At 41.4% G+C, this 12762-nt stretch overlaps 1 protein-coding gene across 4 annotated transcripts in view; it reads left to right on the top strand.

The window, feature by feature from the left end:
- The window catches only part of sgcd (sarcoglycan, delta (dystrophin-associated glycoprotein)), a 510268-nt gene that overhangs the window by 434673 nt on the left and 62833 nt on the right, over positions 1 to 12762 (top strand). For all 4 annotated transcript variants that reach the window (XM_069898190.1, XM_069898187.1, XM_069898188.1 and 1 more), the window contains one exon: positions 11236 to 11337. In XM_069898190.1, the coding sequence (XP_069754291.1) occupies positions 11236 to 11337 (102 nt within the window). The remainder of the gene's footprint in view (positions 1 to 11235; positions 11338 to 12762) is intronic.

Genomic DNA, 12762 nt, shown 5'->3' with positions numbered 1-12762 from the left:
AAGGGGTCCTGCCAGAAATGTTAGTTATGTGTCTTTATTTTTGCTACATAAAGTACACTGTTTGATCTGCTGAGTTTCTCATTGTGGTTTTATTTCAGTTACGGCATCTTCAGACTTTCATGTTTTACTTCATTCTGGGTCTATACAATTTCTTTCTAAAGACGTTTTTGATTTTTTTTCATCTGATGTGAGTACATATTCGGTAATAATGATATTAGGAAATGTTTGGGTGCAAGTCTAGAATCATGGAATAGGTGACATAGAAAGTCTGATGGTTGTGAGAGAGTAATTTCAACAATTTAACTGTGGAAAATGATGGCCACTGACTGTCATTTATAAGGAACAAAACTGTGGCTGAGTGTGGAAATCTAAAATTCGAAGCAGTTCAAGTGATGTCAATATTGTGTACTCTGAATGACATGAAGTTACTGCATTTGCACGGCTATTGTACATTAAAATACAAATAGTCATGAACCTAAACTAACGACTCTTGTTTCTCTGTGGAAAAATGCCTCCGAGCTTACAGAATGTTTTTGATATTTCCTGCTTTCGTGTCTGATTTTGAGCACTATATTTGCTTTGCTGTTTGCTAGTGAAGTAATTTGTCATTGCTGAGTAAATATTACAGAATTGCAGACTTGCTCTGCACAGAATTGGGCCCCTCAGCCAACTATGTGCATGCCAACTGTTGCCAATCTCCATTAATCCAAGAGGCATACATCAGCCCATATGGACCTTGGAGGACTGAGCCTTATGTCCTGAACTGCTGCTTACATTCCCTGCAGACCTTCCCATTATTCAGCCATATGTGGAGGGCTGATTCCTCTGACACTGCACCTCTCCTTCATCCCATGGCATGTTAACTGGACCTCAAGCACTGGTGTGGAGACTATGCTCCTGGAAGGGCCCAAACAGGCTTGAACACCTTGCAAAACTGCAAGAGGTACCTGAGAAAACTGAGGTGTTTTAATAGATATCAAAATTTATTAATTTCAGCCAGAAGGAAATTAATTTTGAAGTTAAATATGATTTTAAAACCCATAAAACTTTAACCTAAGCTGTACCTTCACATTGTCTTCTAATCCAGAGATATAATGTACTCTCTGAAATCACTGGGCTCTCAGAACCCATACCTGATCTGACCTGGCTAAGGACTGGAGAATCTCAGGAAGGCTAACGAGTGGATCCTAGTGATTGAGTGTAGTGGCAGCCACACCTCTGCCTGTCATTTTGCATGTTCCAGAATTCTGTAATTGCACATGGGTGCCTGGAAGACTTTGACTTACAATTCAATTGATTCAATTGGCTGAACAATGTGGTTCCAGTTTGAATTGCAGGAAAAAATCCTCCAAAGTACAATGCCTGAACCATGTAATATCTATTACATCCAATGTGTTGTGATAAATCACAAATGCATTGTTCAATTTTCCAGAAAGAAAAGATATTCCAAAAATGAATCTCCATTACTTAAAAGGAATGAGGGAGATAGTTCAGCTTGATGAGTGGTGTCACACCAACAACCTTGCAGTCAACGTTAGCAAACCCAGTTGTGGAAATTAGGAGGAAATTAGGAGAATATCAAGGGCTCATCAGTGGAGAGGGTCAAGAACTTCAAATTCCTTGATGTTATCATCTCCAAGAATCTGTCCTGGAAACTCTATGTTGATGCAATCATGAAGAAGGCTCGCCAGCAGATATTTTTTGTGAGGTGTTTGAGGAGATTTGGTATGTCACTGAAAACTCTACAGCTATAACATGGAAAGCATTGTGTCTGGTTGCATCACTCTCTGGTATGGAGGTGCCAATGCTTAGGACAAGAAAAAACTCCAGAGGGTTGTTAACTCGGCCTGTGACATCATGGCCACCAGACTTCACTCCATTGAGGACAGCTACAAGAGGCAGTCTTAAGAAAGCAGCATTTATCCTCAAGAACCACCTCCCCCCAACCACTACCCAGGTCATGCTGTCTTCACTCTGCTACCAAAAGGAAAAAGGTCCAGGAGCCTGAAGACATGCACTCAGCTACACAAGAACAGATCCTTCCCTGCTGCCATTAGGTTCCTGAATGATTAATCAACCAAAGATACTGTCTTACTTTAACTTTTCATGCACTATTTTTATTTTTTTTTTGGTAAGATGGTTTATATAAATGCTTGCACTGTGATACTGCCGCAAAATAACGAATTTTGTGACTTGCTCATGACAATGAATTCCGATTCTGACTCTTGCAAAGTTCTTCTTTGGCTTGGCTTCGCGGACGAAGATTTATGGAGGGGTAATGTCCACGTCAGCTGCAGGCTCGTTTGTAGCTGACAAGTCTGATGCGGGACAGGCAGACACGGTTGCAGCAGTTGGAAGGGAAAATTGGTTGGTTGGGGTTGGATGTTGGGTTTTTCCTCCTTTGTCTTTTGTCAGTGAGGTGGGCTCTGCGGTCTTCTTCAAGGGAGGTTGCTGCCTGCCGAACTGTAAGGCGCCAAGATGCACAGTTTGAGGCGATATCAGCCCACTGGTGGTGGTCAATGTGGCAGGCACCGAGATTTCTTTAGGCAGTCATTATACCTCTTCTTTGGTGCACCTCTGTCACGGTGGCCAGTGGAGAGCTCACCATATAACACGATCTGGGGAAGGCGATGGTCCTCCATTCTGGAGACGTGACCTACCCAGCGCAGTTGGATCTTCAGCAACGTGGATTCGATGCTGTCGGCCTCTGCCATCTCGAGTACTTCGATGTTAAGGATGAAGTCGCTCCAGTGAATTTTGAGGATGGAGCGGAGACAACGCTGGTGGGAGCGTTCTAGGAGCCGTAGGTGATTTGGAGCTGAACAGGAGTGTGGGTATGACAACGACTTTGTATACGCTAATCTTTGTGAGGTTTTTCAGTTGGTTGTTTTTCCAGACTCTTTTGTGTAGTCTTCCAAAGGCGCTATTTGCTTTGGCGAGTCTGTTGTCTATCTCGTTATCGATCCTTGCATCCGATGAAATAGTGCAGCCGAGATAGGTAAACTGGTTGACCGTTTTGAGTTTTGTGTGCCCGATTGAGATGTGGGGGGGCTGGTAATCATGGTGGGGAGCTGGCTGATGGAGGACCTCTGTTTTCTTCAGGCTGACTTCCAGGCCAAACATTTTGGCTTTGGCAAATACTAGAGCACCTTGGATGCCCCCCAAAGTTCCTCAACATAGTTATCCAACTGCATGAAAACCAACAAGGTCGGGTCAGATACAGTAATGAGCTCTCTGAACCCTTCTCCATTAACAATGGCGTGAAGCAAAGCTGTGTTCTCGCACCAACCCTCTTTTCAATCTTCTTCAGCATGATGCTGAAACAAGCCATGAAAGACCTCAACAATCAAGACGCTATTTACATCCGGTACCGCACGGATGGCAGTCTCTTCAATCTGAGGCGCCTGCAAGCTCACACCAAGACACAAGAGAAACTTGTCCGTGAACTACTCTTTGCAGACGATGCTGCTTTAGTTGCCCATTCAGAGCCAGCTCTTCAGCGCTTGACGTCCTGTTCTGCAGAAACTGCCAAAATGTTTGGCCTGAAGAAAACTGAGGTCTTGCAAAGTTAGCGTAGTGTTTAGTGCAACACTATTACAGTGTCATTGACTAGGGTTCAAACCTGGTGTTGCGAGTTTTGTACGTTCTCCCCATGTCTGTGTTGGTTTGTTCTGGGTGCTCGAGTTTCCTCTTTCCCTCAAAAAAGTAAGGATTTTTTAGGTTATTTGGTGTATTTGGGTGAGATTGGCTCATGGGCCAGAAGGGCCTGATACCGTGCTGTATCTCTATATTTAATATTTTTTTTCCACATTAAGAGAAGCTCTAAGGTACAATATATGTCATTTGAATAAAATTTATTTTTTAAAACAATGAACTGTAGCAGCGAATGGGCCATTTTCTTGACTTCTTGAAATAGCGGAACTTCCAAGGGTGTGAGCCTTCTTTAAACATGATCTCAACTCTTCCATCCTCTCGGGTGACCTCCCTATTTCCTTCAATAGGCGGTGAGCTCAGTACACACCAGCTGCATAAAAATAACAGCTCCCCTGTAGCAGTGGAATGTGCAGCTGTTGTTAGCCTCCATTAGTGAACAAACTATATTACTCCATTCGGGGAACATGCCATTGTGTTTACATTGCAGTTACAAAAAATAAACTTTTTTTTAAATGAAAAAGAACTGACCTAAATGTGGAAATAATACTTTTTTTGCTTGACTTCTTGTGATAGTACAGACCTATCACCAATGTATATAGTTACAGTATCTAGAGTATGTAATGACTGTGCTTACAGCGATTGGCTGAGAGCTTAGCCACGTCTACTGTCTGGGCCTTAAAGGGTTGTATCCCTAGCCAGGTCAGATCATTCCAAACTGGTCGGCCACCTGTGAAGAGCTCCTGTCTTTTGCTAATAAAAGCCTTGGTTTGGATGAACAAGTCTTTGGTTCTTTCGATGACCTCTACACTTCTCGCTGATTCAGTTTCTTTAAAATCTCTAAACACAGCAGCACTATTTTGCTTGAACCTGTGTGAGGAAGCCTAACCTTCAATAATATAATTTTATCCTGAATTTTGCATTGTTCAGAAAGTTTATTATATTTTTATTTAAAAAAAAACAAAAATGAACTTTCCTCTCCATCTAATATTAGAAATAAACCCTGCAATTTTGAAGCTTTATGCAGACCAAACACCACGGTAATGAAGTTTACGTGGGTGTTTGTACAGTAACTTCTCATTTACACTGCTAGGCTAAGTAGAATGAGGTCACTAAGATAGATCAATCTTATCTGTCCTGGTTCTATTTAGCATGCCATTTTAGGTTCATTGCTGACTATAAGCAGCTCAGCATAGCTCTCTAACTGAATTTTTATTTCAGTGATGCGGTTCTCATTCCGTCTGCTGAAAGAGTGCATTGAATGAATTGTGTATCCTTAAATTCTTCATGACTTTTATATTAGCAATTTTGCAGGAGTATTTATGATGCAAATTGGAGGCACTCATTCATACTAATGGGTAAGAGACAACAGAGTTTAAATACATAAACACACGTGCAAGTTAAAATGGATGCAGGTTGTACACTATGCTCTTTCAATGCATGTATAAAATAATAAAATAGACATGCGCGTGCATGAAGAGGAACTGCTTTTCCTAGAAGGTGGTGAACCTATGGAATTAGCTGGCCCTTGAAGCAGAGGAGACTACCTCAGTAATATATTAAGACAAGGTTGGATGGATTTTTACATAATAAGGGAATTATGGGATATGGGGAAAAGGCAGTAGGTGGAGACATGCCTATTATCAGATCAGCTACGATCTCATTGAATGGTGGAACAGGCTTTAGGGACTAGATGGCCTACTCCCGCTATTATTTCTTATGTTCTTATATCCACATGCACATATTTTATTCATTTAATGAATGATACTTATCTATTTAGACTAGCATTTGAGCCTATTCTATCTGTAATTCTCTCTATTCTAGCTATCCTTGAGAAGGCTGATGTGGAATGTTGCTCTTTAACTATTTCTGTTAATAGGTGTTATTGGACAGAGGGTCCCTGGGTTTTAATTCAGCATGAATGGCAATATGCTTCCTGCTTAAGGTCATGAAAGTGCCGGCTGTCCTGCTAGTGGAAGAAATAAAATGATAGCTGCTGGGTCACTAGTCAAGTGAGCTGCATTGATTTGGATATCATTGAGTTTCTTGAGAGTTGTCAGACCCCTTTTTACTTTGTATGTTAATGATTTGGATTGCAAAATAAATGGATTTGAAGATAAATTTGCAGTTGATACAAAGATAGGTGGAGAGGCAGGAGGTGATTAAGAAATGGAGAGGCTGCAGAGAGACAGATGGATCATGAGAATGGGCAAAGATGTGGCAAATGAAACACAATGTTGGAAAGTGTATGGTCATGCACTTTGGTAGAAGGAATAAAAGGGCAGATTATTTCTTGGATGGGGAGAAAATTCAGAATTTACAGGTGCAAAGAGACTTGGAAGTCCTCGTGCAGGATACCCTGAAGGTTAACCTCCAGGTTGAGTCAGTGGTGAAAAAGGCAAATTCAATGTTGGCATTCATATCCAGAGGAATAGGATATAAGAGCAGCAATGTGATATGGATGCTCTATGAGGCACCGATGAAGCCTCACTTGGAGTGTGGAGTACAGTTTTTGGATCCTCATTTAAGAAAGGATATGTTATATTGGAGAAAATTCAGAGAAGGTTCATAAGGATGATTCCTGGAATAAAGAGATTAGCATATGAGGAATGTTTGACTGCTCTTGGACTGTACTCCTTGAAATTCAGAAGAATGAGGGGGCACCTCATAGAAACATTTTGAATATTGAAAGGTCTGGAAAGAGCAGATGTGGCAAAGTTGTTTCCCATGGCAGGGGAATTTAAAAGCCCTTTCGCGATCCGCATTTTTGATCATCTCCATAAGAGGTATATTTGCCTTTTTTTAATAGTGATTACGTGGGTTTTGAGCATAAAGAACCCCTTAGGACAAAAGGGCAGAGATTAATAGATATCTGAATAGTCAGGTTATCAAAGTTTGTAGGGTGAAGGCAGAGGAGTGAGGTTGAATGGGAAAATAGATCAACTCATGGTGGAATGGCAGAGCAGGTTTGATGGGCTGAATGCACTACTTCTGCTCCTATATCTTAGGGTCTTAAGGACTTGTGCACAAACTGCTCTGTCCTTGACTGGATGAGTACAAATGCCCAGGTTGTTGAAGCTACATTATTTGTGCAGTTACTCAGCAGTCTTGGTCTTGAACTTGTTGATGACAGCAGTGTTAAATGTCAAGGGCTGATGTTTAAACTCTCTTTTGTTGTTGGTGGTAATTTCCTGGTATTTGCATATTACAACTGTTACCTTCCGCTTATCAGCTCAAGTCTGAAGGCTGTATGGGCTCTGCTGCATGTAGATGTAGACTGCATCATTATCTGAACATTTGCGAGTGGAAATCACTTGCAAGCATCTGACTTTATGCTAGAGGGAAGGTCATTGATAAACCACTGGAAGATCCGAAACACCTATCTTACTCTGCACCTAACAATAGCTACTTCTAGTAAAGATTATCTATTTTGCATATGGATTTCTTTTTTGTTTACTTCAGTAGAATTTCTGATAACATAGTATTTGTCCTCAGGGTATTTGTGACAAAATGTCTAATTGCTCAATGTATAATAGATTTTACAGAATTCTTTGAGAAAGTGAGTATGCTGGGAATTATACCAGAAGTCCAGGTATGACCTCTACAAGGCCATCAGAGATGCCAAGAGGGAGTGGCAGTCCTAGACAACTTCTCAGACACCAAGTGGCATAGCATGCATTATCACCACAAGCTATCGTATGAAACAGAGCAGAGAAGCAGTCAAAAGTGCATCCCTCACCAAAGAGCTCAATGCATTCTACACTCACTTTGAACAGAAGGCCAGTGAGTCAGGGAAACACGTTCCTTGACCCACAGGAAGAGCTGCACCCATGGTAACCACCACAGATATCAGGACAGCTTTGTAGAGGGTGAACTTGCACAAAGCAACTGGCCCAGACGGAGTCAAGTCTCCACAGACATTTCCCAGTTATAGGTATAAGTAAATACTTGCTCCAAGAAGGCCATGATCATCCTAGTGCTCAAGAAAACATAGTGACGGGGGCCTAAGTAGCTAATGGCCAGTGGTCCTGACATCCACCATCACAGTGCTTTGAGATGCTGGTCATGGCATAAATTAACTCCAGCCTCCTAGCCAGTTTTGATCCATTGCACTTCATCTACCTGTGCAGTAAATCCATGGCAGCTGCCAGATCCGTGACTCCTCATGGCCCTGAAAACTATTCCCTGTCTGCAGCTCTGCCTTTAACATCATAGTGCCAAATAAACTCATTCCCATACTCCATTTCCTTGGCTTCTGCACCACAATCTGCAATTGGATCCTTAACTTCCTGTCCTGCAGGCTGCAATCAGTGAGGATCCCATCGATCATCCTCAACAGCAGGGTCTAACAAGGCTGCACTCTCAGTCCCTTACTCTACTGCTTTGTACACTCATGATTGTGCGCCTAAACATTTTGAACCCATCTTTAAATTTGCAGATGACATGGTCATTATGGCTGGATTTCAAACAATGATGAATTGGAGTATAGAAGGGAGATGAAGGGTGGCAGGAACAACAACTTCTCCCTCAATGTCAACAAGACCAACATCTGATCATAGACTTCCAGAAGAGGATGAAGTTCACTGCTTGTACCCATGAGTGTTGCCAAGGTGGAGATAGTAGACAGCATTGAGTTTTTAAGAATAATCATTTCCAGTCCTGGTCCATTCATATTGATGTGATCGCCAAGAAAGCACAGCTGTTGCACCTACTTCCTTGGAAGTCTCAACAACTTGTTCAGATGCACCCTTTGAAAGCATCACCGTGAGGTCAGGAACTGCGCCAACCAAGATATCAAGAAACTGCAGAGTTTTTAATGCAGCTCATGCCATCACATAAACTCCCTTCTCCTCCATCAACTCCACTGACACTTTCTGCTGCTTTGGAAAAGTGGACAACGTATTAAAAGACTCATCCATCCTGGCCACACTCTCTTGATCTTCCTCCCATCAGGATAAAGATTTGCAAGTGTGAGATTATGCACTAGCAGATACACTATTATCAAACTGTTGAATGAACAGCCTCTTTCACACTTGCAAGTGATCCCAGGAATTAATCGGCCTTTAAAGTGACTAGTGTGAAAGCAAAATCAGCTCAACGCTGCCATCAGATGGCGTCATCTCAAACTGGGGATTGACTGCCTCAACCCCTAGTGCAATACCTGGCATCTGCAGACGCCAGTGTTGCCATCAGGCAAGTGTGAAACAGGTAATTGCATTGTGGGATTGAAATTACCCAAGTTTTTGCGTGAGTGCAAAAAGGAAAGATTAAAATGAAGGTATAAACTTTGCCATGGGAAAGTTGCAGAGGGGGAGAGAGAAAGACGGAGGAAGTAAATAGAAATAAACAGCAATAAATAGCAATAGCGGACAATTTTTAAACAGTGTGGGAAAATTGGTAGCGCTATAGCACACAATTTATAAAGATCATGGGGAAAAATGCAATGGCGGACCTGACTTCCCAGAATATCATGCGGCAGAGAAACCTTTGATGAATGAAGCCAGGCACACAGCCACATGGAATTCTGGGAGGGCAGATCTGCCATCGCTTTTTCCCATGGTATTTATAAATTGTACACGATAGCACTACAAATTTTCCCATGCAGTATAAATTGAGTGCTATAGCTCTAACACATTTCCCACCCTGTTTAAAAATTGTCCGCTATTGCTATTTGTTGCTTTCACTTTCCCACGATCCCTTATAAAGGTTTATCTAGGTCGGCTCCACAACAACAACAATGGGGCTGAAGGGCTCATACTGTGCTGTACGTAAAGCTTAATTATGTTATAATTAGGCATGATTAACCATGTTCAAATATAAGATCATAATACATTGATCAGGATTCAGGGCAGGTCCACCATCACTCAATGAGTCATGAAGTTACCAGTAGAAGGTAGAACAGTCCTAACCCCGGGGATGGCTCCTTGCAAGTGTGAAAGTGTTCACTGTCCCAGTTAGAAGAGGTTAATTGTGAAAAGCCAAACCCCCGCGGCCGATTTAGTGGGATGCAAGTTTAAAAGGGCTGAACTTACATGAGTAAAATAATTTTATTTGTTGCAGGTATTTTGTATGTTAATTAGCTGGACTGTTCACAAAGCAAAGTATCATTATTACTTGGTGTATTTGGCAATAAACATGAACTTGAACTTTTATAGACGACTTCACTTGATGGGATTGGATAATTCAAATCCAAAGACCTATCGAGTTAGTTATATTTTGGTAGCATGGGCTTATGGGGCAGGTTACTGTGTTGTATCTCTAAATTAAATTAAAATTAAAGTGTCTCATAATGCAGGTAGTTCTGATTTAGTTAATAGTTTTGTGCTATTTATGCAATTTTTATTTCTGTCAGTATAAAATTACTTCATTTGTACATTAATATTTCAGTGTTTGCCCAATGTAATTTAACACTTATTACGTGGACCCCAGAGTATTAGTTAGAGGACAACATCTTTCTGCATTGTAAAGTGAAGCTGATTTGAAATGGATAACATACTCAAATGTTCTTCCTCCCCAAAACCAAAGCCACATTTATTAAAGAACTTCCAGTTTCCAGGGGAACATAGTCATAGAGCTAATATATTGAAACAGGCCTTTCAGCCCAACTTCCATACCAACAAGGGTATCTTCCTGAGCTCGTCCCATTTGATTGCTTTTGGTCCATATCCCTCTAAACCTCCACTATCCCTGTTGGTGTCCAAATATCTTGTAAACCATTTCAATTGTTCCTGCCTCCAGCACTTTCTCTGGGAGCTTATTTCATGTACCCACTATGCTCTGTATGACAAACGTGCCTTTCAGGAACCTTTTAAATCTTAACCCTCTCACCTGAAACCAAAGACTTCCAGTTTTTAAAAAAATGTAGGCGTACAGCACGGTAACAAGCCATTTCAGCCATGTGTCCATGACGCCCAATTTACACCCAATTAACCTCCACCCCAGTACATTTTGAATGGTGGGAGGAAACCCGAGCCCCCGGGGAAAACCAACGCAGACACAGGGAAAATTTACAAACTCCTTACAGACAGTGCAGGATTCGAACCCCAATCCCGATCGATGGCGTTGTAAAGGCATTGCACTAACTGCTACATCAACCGTGCTGCCCCTTATTCCTGAAAAAAAGACTGTGACAATCCATCATATCTCCGCCCTCATGATTTTATAAACCTTTGTCAGCCTCCTCGGTTAGAGGATAAACAATTCCTCATTATGCAAGCTTTCCAATCCTGGCAATATCCCTGTGAATCTTCTCTGCAACCTCTTGAGTTTGAATTTCTGATTTATGCTATGACACAATTGGCTCTCAAATATGTTTTGGGCCCAACTAATATTTTATTCCATGATTAGACTATACCTTTGTTTAAAAAAATGTCCAAAGCAGCATTAGAGTCAGGTGGAAATAAAATCAGGAAAATTGGAGCATTGGTATCTCTTGAAATAACTCTGGATCGAGCATCCTTGGGATGGATTCCTCAAATGGCCGTCTATATTCTGAGCAACTTAAACTTGTTTGCTGCATGGATGTAAATACGCCGTATTTTTCTTTTGCCTACCTGTTATTTGATGTTTTTTGTTCCATTGCAGGATGGCATGGGGCATCTGAGAATCACTGACAAGGGTCTACGGTTAGAAGGACCATCTGAGTTTTTGCAGCCTTTGTATGCCAAAGAAATCCGATCCAAAGCAGTGAGTGAACAATTCCTTTTGTGCTTTGGGAGGGCAGTGTTGAATTCTGTCAGAATACAGCCACTGATACATGGGTATAATATGGACGCTTCAAGTCAGTAATTTTCAGTGATACAAAATAAATTGTTTATGCTTTGTCAGTTGTATCACATTCACAAGTGCTGGATGCGGTAGTTATATATAGTTGTCCTGCATGGATGTCCAGGAATACAATCGATTATGTGGCATTATACCACCTGCTCACACTTAAACCAGAAATAATGCTGGAACAATGGTAAACATAGTGTTTGAATCTCTGAATGGTGAAACATGACAAGGTGATCATTGCCATCAATCATATGAATTGGCACTTTCATAATTACCTGGCAAAGACCATCTTGTTCTGTCTTTCCAAGATCCAACCCAGCAGATAGCCAGACACAAAAATGCCCCATTGTGCGCCTGAACATATTAACCCTCTGCAGCATTGTATCTGTGTCATGATACAGAGAGCTAACGAAAAGACAGATTGTTGAAGTTTCAATCCCTTCTACTGCAGTACCATCAAACTGTGATATGGGTCAGTAAAAGAGAGAGGCAAGCAAGGCTTTGTTGCTTGAAAACACCAAATTCAGCATTTGATTATATCTAAAGGCATTTATGAACCTGTATTACTACTTGTGGTTAAAATAAATCATGTAAACTAATTGCACAGTTTTCGGAACTAACCCTTTACATATGTTTGGGCAGCAGTAATCCATGTGGTAGTGTGGAGTAATTACATAAAATATTTTCAAATAAGAATTTAAATCAGAAGTCCAATGCAAATGCTTCGGTTGATAATGCTCTTCTGTGCCTCCTAACTAATAGTGGATGCAGAAGACCACAACACTGGAGAAACTCAGCAGGTCAAACATAAAAGATACATAACCTACATTTTGGGCTTGTACTCTTCATCAAGGTATGGAAAAATATTGGCAGGCATCTGAACAAAAAAAAGGGACAGAGGAAGCGGAGGAGCATGGTGCCAAAGCCAGGAGGTAATAGGTGGAGAAGGGAGGGAGGGCACAGCAGCAAGTGGGGGGAAGGGGGTTAGCCAGATGAGAAGGGGGTGGAGAACTAAGGAAAGAAGACAGAGGGAAGGGAAGGGAGGGAGAAAGGAGAGTAGGTTAGAAACTGGAGAAGTCAATGTTAATGCCATCTGGAGTCTGCAGACTCTTGTGTTTTACTAATAGTGGATAGGTGGTATGAATCCTGTTTTGCATTGTTATGTTAGATTCAATGAGAAGCCTGAGAGACTCATCCAGTCCAATAAGTTGACCATGGAAAGGAATGGTCAGTCAACATTTTAGGTCGGGATCGTTTACTGAGACTCATTAAAGGGTCCTCACCTGAAATGTGACTCTTTATCTCATGGATGTTACCTGACTCATTGAGTACTTCCAT

Source organism: Narcine bancroftii, chromosome 9, assembly GCF_036971445.1.
Source record: "Narcine bancroftii isolate sNarBan1 chromosome 9, sNarBan1.hap1, whole genome shotgun sequence".
Lineage (NCBI taxonomy): Eukaryota > Metazoa > Chordata > Chondrichthyes > Torpediniformes > Narcinidae > Narcine > Narcine bancroftii.
Note: the sequence above shows the minus strand (reverse complement) of the source record. Positions and strands in the feature narration are given on the sequence as shown.